At 30.7% G+C, this 13252-nt stretch overlaps 2 protein-coding genes across 2 annotated transcripts in view; one reads left to right on the forward strand and one right to left on the reverse strand.

The window, feature by feature from the left end:
- Positions 1–5985, forward strand: part of LOC108748169 (EH domain-containing protein 3) — a 13262-nt gene extending 7277 nt beyond the window's left edge. The window contains exons 7-13 of the mRNA XM_018486195.1: positions 2886–2960; positions 3567–4061; positions 4152–4465; positions 4557–4665; positions 4787–5102; positions 5300–5470; positions 5646–5985. Of these exons, the coding sequence (XP_018341697.1) occupies positions 2886–2960; positions 3567–4061; positions 4152–4465; positions 4557–4665; positions 4787–5102; positions 5300–5470; positions 5646–5851 (1686 nt within the window). The 3' untranslated portion in view covers positions 5852–5985. The remainder of the gene's footprint in view (positions 1–2885; positions 2961–3566; positions 4062–4151; positions 4466–4556; positions 4666–4786; positions 5103–5299; positions 5471–5645) is intronic.
- Positions 5986–9846: 3861 nt separating this feature from the next.
- Positions 9847–13252, reverse strand: part of LOC108748173 (dnaJ homolog subfamily C member 10-like) — a 4628-nt gene continuing 1222 nt past the window's right edge. Inside the window, exons 4-12 of the mRNA XM_018486199.1 lie at positions 12856–13067; positions 12407–12631; positions 12106–12318; positions 11605–11725; positions 11310–11528; positions 10967–11242; positions 10617–10893; positions 10325–10520; positions 9847–10228 (exon numbers count right to left, since the gene is read on the reverse strand). Coding sequence (XP_018341701.1) covers positions 9986–10228; positions 10325–10520; positions 10617–10893; positions 10967–11242; positions 11310–11528; positions 11605–11725; positions 12106–12318; positions 12407–12631; positions 12856–13067 — 1982 coding nt within the window. The 3' untranslated portion in view covers positions 9847–9985. The remainder of the gene's footprint in view (positions 10229–10324; positions 10521–10616; positions 10894–10966; positions 11243–11309; positions 11529–11604; positions 11726–12105; positions 12319–12406; positions 12632–12855; positions 13068–13252) is intronic.

Here is a 13252-nt window from a genome sequence, read left to right on the forward strand (position 1 = left end):
TTATATAAATTACACAATATATAAGACATAATTGATTATACACATGACAATTTATATATTATAAATTATATTTATATAATAAAACTCAATTCTTCGTCCTTCGAAGAGAATAAATAGATTTCGATTAACCTTCTATCTTTTATTCTTTTAATTCTAACCCTTAATTAAGAATGACATTTATCGTACCTTGACATATCCTCGTTTTCCTCGGCATCCCTCGCGTTGATTAACGACGAAAATGACGAGAAACTTTCGCGAACCGACCACGTTACGCATGTTTTTTCCATCGAACTTGGCAATTAATCCATCGACAGACATCGCGCTGACAACTCTCTTAGAACTGCGAAACAACGAAATTTGAAAAATAATCGTAGGAACCGAACTCGACAACTTCGTGCCGGAACCGAGAGTGCCCAACTTCGCGCGGGAACGCGTCCGATGAATGCAATTCAAGATGCAGGAATGTCGGGAATGCCACGCGAATGCTTTAATGATTAATTTAGTTTCGCAATGAAAATTGCGAAGTGTAATAAAGAATCGTGGAAGTCTGGAAGCGGAAAACTTTACCGAGAGAGAAATAATCAGTCGGGCTCTCACAAACCGAAATCTCACAAGCACGCACGTCGCGTCACGTTTGATAGTAGAAATAGAATAAGAAAGAAAATAGTGGAGATTAAGTACGCGATATCTGTTATCTCACATTTCTACGTTTCTTCTTCGCGTCCAGCGAAGTTTCTGTATACGTTATTTTCCGTTTGTTCCCGACGCGAAGAACGATGAGACACCTCCGATAAAGCACGCGCGTTCGATCGCGAATTATGAAACTATCGATGACCTGTCGTCGACCTGAACTTGCGCACGTAACTCGCACTTCGGCAACTGAATGCGTTCAGCAACTAATTTTAAGTTAATCTTAAGCCTTGTTCACTCAAGATTGAAGATAAAACTTTAACTTTAAATCGTAAAAATTAATCTCTAATTAAGATTTCCAAGCCGATTTCCGCATTCCAGGCCGATATTAATAATCATTTTTTATTTAGATCATCTTAAGTAATATCTTATCTAAAGATACTAACATGGCTCGCTATGATTGGTTTATAACATCTTAAGATTGTACTTAAGGCGAGCTTAAAATAAGAACTGAATATCGGTCCCACTCTCCTCATTTTTCTTTGTCCAATTAATTTTAAACTCAGCTATATTAATTAGATTTATTCTTTGTCACTGGACTGCATTTTCTTTCTCTTTTCGCCAAACTTCAAATATATATCTATCTATTTAATTTTTAGTGTACAACGAGTATTCTCTGCTACAAAGAACAGATCCATTAATTAATGAATTCACTCGTTCATTTATTCGTATTATTGAGGGCACAATGAAAAGAATAAGGAACAGAGAATAACACGCAGGCAATAGATTAGACCTAGATTAGAGCTATTAAAAATTGTGCATTACAATACACAGTAATTTCTGATGAATGTGTATATGTGTGTTGTATTATTCCCTGTTTTTATTCCTTATACCTTTCATTTGAACCCTAAAATCTTGCGCACAATGAAAGCAATATTAGGAAATAATAGAAAATTTTTTTTATAAATAAAGAAAAAAATTAAAAAATAAATAATGAAATAAATATTAAATATTAAAGAAATAAAAAAATTAGAAATAGAGATTAAAAGTAACACACAGTGGATACAAACATGAATTAATATACACATCATATCTTATTTGTATCTATTGTGATTTAAATTCAATCTCTGCTCCTAATTTTATTTTTATAATATTTAATATCTATTTATTATCTATTTATTAATACTTATTCCTATTTTTAATATATCTTCCATTGCGCACACAGTGCCCAAAGTTATTCCTAACTCGAGCACAAGCTAACAGTAACATTATTACACATCAATGTTATAGTTTCCTACTTAGTAATAATAATGTAAACTGTTATATATGTACAACATGTGTTATGTTACAGTTATATTAAATTGTAAGTTAAATAAGAAATCATAATGTTGATGTAATGTACTGTTAGTTTGTGTTTAACGGGAAATAATTTAAGTGTTTGTATATTCATTTAAAAAATCAGTATAACATTTATTGATATTTCTATTCAATAAACTCATCAGTTGTGTTAATTAATTTATTTACTCATATAGTAATAATAATTAGTAGTAAATATATTAATTTATTTATTTTTCCCTACAGTAATAAGAATTTATTCTTATTACTTAGTTGATTGCTAATTTAACTGTTCATTCAACTAACATAGCATTAAAACGATTCATAATGTATGAACTCGGGGTATGTCCTATTAGTCAGCACAATCCTCCCCCATCACCCCTCCTCTCATATGCGCTTTGGCAATTGTCAGTTGTCGGCACTGAGCGGACTGAGCCTAATGCTGAATGTCGTACAGTGGTTGCTGTCGACAACCTGTCAGTTGTCGCAGAGTCGTGCCGTCGTTCTGAGCTGTGCGTCGTCTATCTTCTCCAAGAGCGCGTTCTATATCAGTCTCGGTTTATCGGGCACGGCTCCGCCTCGCGATCGCTCGTTTTCCCGAGCTGCTCGCGCAGCGCGACGCGCCTTCCACCAGCCGTTACACCGCCGTTTACGTCACCGCTGGAGATCGTGACTCGGTGAGCATCGTGGCAGAAATCCGAGCGTCAACCACCACGTCCACCCACGTCCACCACCGACGTCGCCGCCACCACCACCACCACCACCACCACCTCCGTTCCGGAAGTCCGTATCGTTCGTTCTCAGCGTACTCTTCCGCGATCGGTTTGGATCGTGTATACGTCACGTCGGCAGCGGACCACCTTGGATCGTCTTGGTTGACCGAGCGTTACCTTCCACCGCGCTCTCGGCTCTCCCGTTAGTCTGCGCTCGCCCTCGCGTCCGTCGCGCTCTGTCAAGCGCACCCGTTCATCCTTGACCGACGGATACGAGCAAAGGTTGGTGTTCGACGGTGCTCTCTAGATTCCCCTTCTCCCTCTCTCTTCCTTTACTTAGACCCCGTCCACGTGTTCCTTTTCACATTCATTTACATTTTTGCATTTCACTCTGCGTTGCACACTTCAAGTATTTAAGATCTCAACTATTCCTTGGAGGTAAGGAGGAGGTGCTGGATAGGATATCATAAAAGAAGGTGGTACGGATAAGTTGCTTTTTAGAAGCATGACCGAGTTCTCAGAAGGTAGATACAATGTTCCATGCAATATCCTTCCAGTCTATCTTCAGTCTACCTTGAAAGATACGTCTCAAAGGCATAAACGTGGAATTTGGAGGCGGAGTATAGTCTGATATAATTGTTGTGATAACCTTAATACCAACCAATTAACCTTTGTAGGCCGTCTTGCATCAGTCCGGAACGACTAGTCTAGAATTGTAGTCTGACAATGAGTCACAATCCGTACTTACAATAGCTCGAACAAAGGAAACGTAATTAACAGGACACGGTGTTACTTAATGCTAACGCGACAAGACTTTGGAATTCAGACTGTGCACAAATACGTGATAACAAGTTCATTAGCAAGAATATAGAACTTAATTTGTTGCAGATTGTCAACATGTTTAGCTGGCTGAGTCGTGAGGAGAATAGCAAGCAAGATCTCTTCGAAAATGTCACCGAAGGCCTTAAGAGGATATACAAATCAAAATTATTACCATTGGAACAGTATTATCAGTTCCATGACTTTCATTCGCCACAACTTGATGATCCTGACTTTGATGCAAAACCTATGATTCTCCTAGTTGGGCAATATTCCACTGGCAAAACCACATTTATCAAATATCTGTTAGAAAGAGAGTTTCCTGGCATCAGAATCGGACCAGAGCCTACTACAGATCGATTTATCGCTGTCATGTATGATGAAAAGGAAGGAGTCATTCCTGGAAATGCCTTGGTCGTAGATCCAAATAAACAGTTCAGGCCGCTTTCAAAATTCGGCAATGCATTCTTGAACAGATTTCAGTGTTCGACTGTAGCCTCGCCTGTTTTGAAAGGCATATCTATAGTAGATACACCTGGTATATTATCTGGTGAGAAACAAAGAGTAGGTATTGCTTTTGTAGTTTTGTGTTTACATTATTAAGATATATATGTATTTGTGATATGATAAATGTATATTGAATATTTCCTTCAGGTTGACAGAGGCTATGACTTTACTGGTGTTTTAGAATGGTTCGCTGAACGCGTAGATAGGATTATTTTATTGTTTGATGCTCATAAGCTCGATATCTCAGATGAATTCCGCAGATCTATCGAGGCCTTACGTGGACATGATGACAAAATTAGAATTGTTCTTAATAAAGCTGACATGATAGATCATCAACAGCTCATGAGAGTATATGGTGCTCTAATGTGGTCGTTAGGAAAGGTATTACAAACTCCAGAAGTAGCTAGAGTTTATATTGGCTCATTTTGGGATCAGCCCTTAAGATATGATGTTAATAGAAGGTAAGTGCTTGTATACCTTCTAATTATTTTTATTACATAATTATTTGTATTAATATTTTATATTTAAAAGTTTTGTGAATCTTCTTTTTAGACTATTTGAAGATGAAGAACAAGATTTATTCAGAGATATGCAATCGCTTCCAAAAAATGCTGCATTAAGAAAACTTAATGATTTAATTAAACGTGCACGCTTAGCAAAGGTATATGAAACAAAGAATTAATTTCTTTCTCCAGTTTAAAGTCTTAAATTAGATATACATGATGAGACTCTAATGTTTCTTACATCAATAAAATTCATCAAAATTTATTAAAAATTTATAGGTACACGCGTACATAATAAGTGCTTTGCGGAAAGATATGCCGAGTATGTTTGGTAAGGATACTAAGAAAAAAGAACTAATAAAAAATTTGGGCCAGACTTACGATCAAATTCAAAGGGAGCAAAAGATTTCACCTGGTGATTTTCCGGATCTAAAGAAGATGCAAGAGAGCTTAGCACATCACGATTTTAATAAATTTAATCCCCTGAAGCCCAAGTTATTAGAAGTAGTGGATAAAATGCTCGCTGAAGATATCGCGAAGCTTATGGCTATGATACCACATGAAGAAGTCACCACCGTTTCGGAAACACTTACAGGTATTTATTAACGTTTGTTTACATTAAAATTTTAAATCTTGAAACAAAATACTGCCAAAAAATTGTTTGAATCTTCCATAAAATTTTTGCTAAAAGTTAAATTTAATTAATTAAAAAATTAATACAAGAAAATATATACAATATGGTATTTACATATTCTAAATTTATAGAAAAAATTGTATATATCTCAATTTTAGGAGGAGCATTTGAAGGTGTAAAAGATCAAGTTAGTCCATTCGGATATAAAAGAGGAGAAGGAATTGATGCGGGTGCAGGTGAACCAGAATGGATTGTCAATAAAGAAAGATATAAATATGATAGCATGTTTGAATCACTTGGACCACAAGATGGAAAAATTACGGGAGCAGGTATGACTGATAAATTTGTAGAAACGATAGTTGCTTTTACTTATATAGCTCCGTATTTTTTGCTACTATAATTAGGAGGATTTATATAAACACTTTTATATAAATATGCAATATTTATATAAATGTGACAATTTGAAATAAAATATTCTAATTATGTATAACTTTATATTACTAGCGGCCAAATCAGAAATGGTCAAGTCCAAATTGCCAAACAGCGTGCTTGGAAAGATTTGGAAGCTTTCAGACATTAATAAAGATGGATTTTTAGACTCTGACGAATTTGCCTTAGCCATGCATCTAATTAATATAAAGCTCGAAGGATACGATTTACCGGCTGAGCTACCAGAACATTTAATACCGCCATCGAAACGTGACACATAATATACATTTTTTGTATTATAATACAAATTATAATTTATCCATGGTTCACAATTGGTTAACATACATTTGGAACCACGAGATGGTGGATATTAACACGATTTATTAGTCGTGTGCTACTGCCAGCAATTTACAGGTTCGAGAATTATAAAATTATACTTTTACAATCAGCTGTATCATATTATGTGTATATTATATTATATTAATAATGTATCAACGTCAGAGAATATATATATTTGCATTTTAAAAGTTAGTGCAATATTAATCAGCGATTAACATTTATAAGGACATATGATTGTCTATCAAACAATATTTTTCCGAAATGTATAGAAATTACACGTATACAAAACTATACACATAGTATGCGATGCTTATACTGACCCAATAATATATAATTTCAGAACATTTGTTTCTTTTTAAGATATCAAGTTATTACATCGACACAAAAATCTTGTTATATTTATGCTTTATAATTTCAAAATTCTTTTATATGTATGTGTGTGTCTTGAATTACGAAATGTCGCTAATTAATGAATAAGAGATACTGTCATATATTAAGAAAAACAAATAGATTTTTTTAAAAGTTATACACATTTTTAAAAGTTGTACGCATTATTGTTACTGAATATTTTCGAGAAGTACATTTTAACTTTAGAAACATATTCTCGACATACACACAATAAGTTTATATGACATTAAAATTTCTGAAAATACTTTTCAGGAAAAAAATCTGAAACGAAATAATATAAATTATCAAAATTAATAAATTTATTTTGTAATATTACAATTAATAGACTATGTTTCCAAAGTTGAACCAAGTTTTTTAACAATATTCTATACAAAAAGAAATGATAAATTGAAGATAAATGATATGGAAATACAGAAAAAAATAAGACTGGATTTAAAAAATATAGATTTTGCATATTCTGAAAAAAAGAATAAACCTAATAAAGTCTAATAATTTATTTTTATTACAAACAAATGTTAAATGAATTTATTTCATTTTTGTATATTAGTTAGAATGTTTTGTCTTTAAGATCTATAATGAAACTTAATCAACTTAACCAAAGTATTCTGTTTCAAAGTTTTAACAAAAACACAATTTCTTTCGCTGTATTATTTGCTAATAGATAGAAATATGCAATGTATGTTATTTTAAGTTAAAATTATTAATTTGTTTAAACTAATTTAATGCAGCCTATGTTTATTGTATACTCATTACATTATGGAATTATGCCAGATTTGTTTGTAATTGTTAGGTTTCGTCTTTTGCGACATCGATCAGAGATTTAATGTTACAAATATATCACACATATGCAATATAAAAAAGTTAACACAATTTTTTTATTTTATTTTTAAAACTTTTGATATTAAAAAGCTTTTTTCTGTTTCAAACAAATTGATTTTCGGAAAGTTATGTATTTATTATGCTTTAATTATATACGCCGTAAAAACAGTTATAATGTTACTTATTTAATTCTCAATTGCATTTTTCTATTAGCACTGCCTTCGCATGCCGCGAGTTTATGTGATATCAGAAAGTACATTTGTATTAAAACCTACTTATACTCTATTTGAAAGAGTATTTATCTTAAATTTATATTAAATGATAATATAAGATAAAAGTAATCAAAGCAAGATTATTTTTCAGAAATGATATATAAAGTAAACTTAACTTTACTTGTCAACAATTTCAAAGTGCATATTTGTTACGCATGAAAATGCATTATTGCATTGCTTTTCTTCATTTAATACATTCCATCTTTAAATTTATCACTATTGGAAAAATGAATTATATTTTCTATTTGAGTACATATTAATGTAATTAATAAATGAAAAGAAAAAACTTACAAAAAGAAGAAGCACAGCACGTTTAGACATCTTGATATTCGATATTCAATTCATTTATATATTTATAAATCTTGAAACAAACTATACAAATAATTTTAAATATCTACATGTGTAAAATGTAAAATATTTTATATATAAAATATTTGGATATATTGCATTTAAACACAACGACAAACACGCACGGAATCATAATGGTTCAGAGTTTTTTATAGCGTATTTATCTCTGTATTAATTCTTATATTTGTGTAACAATTATACTTATGGACACTATTTTTAGAAACTCATTAGACTTCATCGAGTTAAATGTTAGTACGTTTATGAAAAGAGAAAACCGTAAAAACTTACTATTTAATAACTTAAAAATATGTTAGAAATATTAAAAAATAAGAACTTTGGTTTATCTCATGTTAATAAATGAAGTTCATGATATCCATGTTTCTTATTGTACAAATAGAACCTCTGATAAAGATACAAAAAGAATTTCGTTGTAATTGAATTTTTAATTTAATTAATGCTTGAGATTTTTCAAATTTTATTAATATTATATATATTCATAAATATTTTATTAATTATTATGTACATAAAACATGTATAAAAATATCACAAAAGGACAAAGTATATCTGTTCTTTTTCATTGTTCCTTTGGAAAGCATGGAATATATCAGGATAAATGGCAAGCGCCAGTTGTCGCGGTCAAGCGATATATTAATTATGGATAAGTACGTTATTAAAATTTATTAACGACTTCTATTGCCTTGTTACAACAATTCAGCAAATTAAATTATGATGCCAGATGCAAGAAATTATGTGAATGTTTTCTTTCTTGTATTGAAATAAATTAGTTTTTCCTATGCCATCGCTTACATGTTTGGTAATAGATCTTTGCTAGATATACAAGTATATCTTGTACATTATATATTCTGCAAAATAAATAAAAGCACATTTTCAATAAAAATGGGCTTTATAAACATAGAATTATAATAGACGATTAGGTAACTATAATAATTAAGTGTCTACTTAATTATTAACTCATATACTGAAAAAACCAATCGTCGTATATTTTCCCAATTTATATTAAAGTCTGTATGATGACATATGAAAAAATAAATTTATTCGTACATTGCGAAGAAAGAATGCATGCATGACTGCAATGATAAAATCATATACTATAAAGAAAGAAGTCACATATGACTCAAATCAAAATAAAAGCCTTAAATTCAATTTAGATATTTTGTGTCTTATAGACTTGTTTTATGTGAGAATAATTTCTAAAATTTTATCCTTGATTTTCTCAGTTATTCTTGCAACAATTTCGATGCTATTGTACTTATTTTGTTTTTGAAATTAATTTTTCAATAACATCTTAAAAATATAAGAAATATTAGAAAATAAGACTTTTTTCACTTACCTCATATTAATAAAGTTCATTCAAATTCATATTTATTACTGTACAAACAAAACCTCTGATAAGTATTGGAAAAGAGTTTTGTTGTGATAAAAATTTTAATTTGATACTTGAGATTTCAAATTATTTTGTTCATCTAGATTTTATTTAATTATATTATTATATACGTATATAATATTAATTATATGTACATTATATATAATAATATATACAAAATGTATAAAATGTATAAAATATCACAATAAGACTAAAAATATATCTAATCTATTTTTTCTTTGTTCCCTTTGGAAGCATGGAACATGTCAGGATAAACCAAGTACCAGTTGTAGCAGTCAAGCAACAGATCAATTATAAATAAGTACATTATTAAAATTTGTCAACAATTTCTATTCCCTCGTTGCAACAATTCAGCAAGTTAAATTATGATGCCAGATGCAAGAAATTATGTGATTTTTTTTCTTTCTTGTATTGAAATAAATTAGTTTTTTCTATGCCATTACTTGTATGTTTGATAATAAATTTTTGCTAAATATACATTATACACTATTATATATTCTACAAAATAAGTAAATATTTCAATCTGCATATGTCCTACATTTTTAATGAAAATGGGCTTTATAAATATAGAATATTATAACAGATGATTGAGTAACTAATAATTAAATATATTTAATTATTAACTCATATACTGAAAAAAATCAATCCTATATTTTCCCAATTTATATCAAAGTCTGTGTGATGATATACGAAAAAATAAATTTATTTGTTCATTGCGAAGAAAGAATTTATGTATGACTGCAATGATAATACTACAAAGAAAGAAAGAAATCACCTATTACTACAAAATAAAAGCCTTAAATTCAATTTAGGCACTTTGTCTATTATAGTTCGTCATGTTTTGCGCGAGAATTAATAATATTTAAAATTTCATCCGTGATTTTCTGAGTCGTTCTCGCAACAATTTCGACGCTATTGTGCTTACTTCGTTTTTTTTCCTTAGAATTATATAATATTAGCGTTGGAAAGGATATATATTGTACCTGTATACTTTGTTTTATATGTTGTTCGCATTTATGTATATAGAAGGAACAGTCAATCCTTCCAAATTTCACTTTATCCAGCAACTGAAATTAAACAAATTTTATAATCGATATGGCTACTAAAGGAATTATAGATTGTAAAAGTTAAATTGGTTTTATTTACAGTGAAGTAATTTTTACCTGAGCAGCAATTGCAAACTCAGGTTGCAACTTTTGACAATGATGACAATTTGGTAAAGAAAAATAGATTATCAAATTATGCCTGCTGTTCAATAACTTTTGAAGGTCAGAAAAATTTAAATCAGGGATTTTCTTTGGGAAGAATGTTGTTATCCATGTTAACATAGATAACGAATCTCGCTGCCCATTGTACAAGCTGTAATAATAAAAACTTAAATTATGAATGTATATTGAGACATTTGTTATGTAACGAATGCATAATTGAACATATACAAAACGTGTAATGACTTACGCGACTGTGTTTAAACCCTCACTTCCTAATGGATATATTCTAATATCTGGATAAGACCGCACTCCTTGGGATGTGCATAAGGAAGCCTCAGTTTCGCAATTTACACTGGCAACATTTACAAAGGATAAAGCGCTCAGCGATCTTGCAACGGCTGACCATTCAGGTGCTAATCTTTGACACGGCCCACACCATGGAGCAAAATAATCAACAATCCATATAACATCATTCTTTTTCTTCCCCAATTTCTGACGAAAATTTTTCGTTGTTAATTCTATAACTGTACCAAACAATCAAACATAACAAAAACACGCGGAAATATAATAAAGAAATTATTGGCATATATCTCTCACCTGATGGGTTTCTTTTTTCGTTAATGAAATACATAACATTTGCAGCCGTCTTTGATAATGTGAATTGATATGTATTACTACCATTTATGAGCATAGCAGTAGGATAAAATTGTATGTTATATTGATGACATAATGTATTGTGAGCGGTACAATCAATGGTGCCAAAACGAACTATTGACGCATCAAATTCTAACGATGCCTTCCTGAGTTCTGACAGAAACTCTATACAAGGTGGGCACCACGGTGTAAACCAATCTAGAAACCATACTTCATCTTCTGTAATATTTTGTTACAATTAGCATCACGAAATCTATTAAAAATGTGGTTTACGTTTACATAATACCATTGCTTCTTTGTAATATCGATAATGCTTCTTCTGCAGAGAGAGCCCAAACATTTGTAGTTTTCATACTAATTTGCATAAATTTAATAATATCATTATTGAGATTACTTCCGTGATGAAATTCAAATGCTCCACTCGGCTTAAGCATGCCCCAAATTGGATATCGTGTTACACCCAATTTAGAACAAAACTGCCCGTTTCTGCCACAATTTATTTTACCTGAAAGATAGTACTTCATAAAATTAAATAAAATTTATATATATTAAATCGATTAATGTGGATTAATAATAGCTACCTAGTTTAATACCACTGGGTGAAAACTTTTTCATTTGCAAATTCAAATCTCGTACATTTTCAATGTCGCCAATATAAAAGCATATAAGCCAGGTAACGTCGGACTTCATTTTCCTAATATGCTGTAAATCATAATGAATACTTTCGATAAAAATTAAAGTAAAACAAAAGTAAATCAAAATCAACCAAAAAATATTTAACAAAATTAAGAAACGAAAAATATAGATTGATATAGATGCTTTCAAGATTGTAAGAGTCACAGAAAGATGATATTAGACACCAACATGTGTTTTGATTGGTATGATCTTCTCTTAATTGTGTTAAAAGTAAAAATTGTATACATAAATTAATAATAATACTATAAAATATAATAATAATAATACATTATATATAATTATACACACACGCGCGCACACACGCACGCACGCACACATACATACATATATATGTGTAACTATAGTAATAGTGATGTACAAATATATATAACAAATAAACACTTTACTTTAAAATCATTGTCAGATAGCTCTTGTGGACCAGGCAATTGATCTAAGAGTTTTTCTATTAATATATTTATATCAAATATGTCCTCAAGGAATATAGGCTCCCAAAAAGATTTATTATATATTGGTAAATAAACAGCGTTTGTATCATAAGATATCTTGTCATGACACTCGTCATTCTTACATGTAAACATTTTTACATCAATCAGCTTGTCCTGAAAAAAAACCACATATTATTTTGCTGTCTAATAGTCACAACGTCTTGGTAAAAACCTATTTCTATAAAAATGACACAACGCTTACAAATGTAGCCGCTACTTTAATCCTTTCATCGGAGGTGAAACAATTCTGTTGATCATCGCATATAAATATTAACACAGGCATTTTCTTTACAATCTTGCCACTTAAGTATTCCTTGAAATGAAATTCACTTAATTCATGTATATGAATATTTAGTCTGTCTAGTACAAAACGTGTGATGGCTTCTTGTGTTTTTTCTCCTCTGTAATGTTCCCTGTGCTGTGAATTCTTTGAGACAAAAGGTGAATTAGTATTTCTTGTTGATTTAATCAACAAATATCATCCACAGAAATATCTAAAACTATGGAGAAATATATAATTTCCTAAAAATTATACAGAGTCTAAGACTCTTTAAAGAGAAATTGAGCTCTCTCTCTCTCTCTCTCTCTCTCTCTCTCTCTCTCTCTATCTATCTATCTATCTATCTCTCTTCTCTCTCTTTCTCTGCATACCTTTTGAAAATATAGCAACGTAGGATAGGCACGGATTCCTATTTGGTGACATAGTTGCCAGTTATATTCACAATTAACTGCTGCAATTTGTACAATGCCATCAAGTAACTTAGCAACTTCTTTCCAAGTCGGTGCTAAGTGATGACAGTGGCTGCACATCGGAGAATAGAAGTTTACAAACCAACTTGAATGAGAGTTAATAACACTTTCATCTGCACAGAGATACATATACATAATATTAATACTTCTTTAGTTCTTAATTTTTAATATTCAGTAATTTAACATTAATATATTTCATTTTATATTTAATGACAAGCATAAAGAAAATTAATATATACTCACAATAATCATTTTTTCCCAAATTAATAACATATTTATCATCATCGTATATAAAACT

This window comes from Trachymyrmex septentrionalis, unplaced genomic scaffold, assembly GCF_001594115.1.
Source record: "Trachymyrmex septentrionalis isolate Tsep2-gDNA-1 unplaced genomic scaffold, Tsep1.0 scaffold213, whole genome shotgun sequence".
Classification (NCBI taxonomy): Eukaryota; Metazoa; Arthropoda; class Insecta; order Hymenoptera; family Formicidae; genus Trachymyrmex; species Trachymyrmex septentrionalis.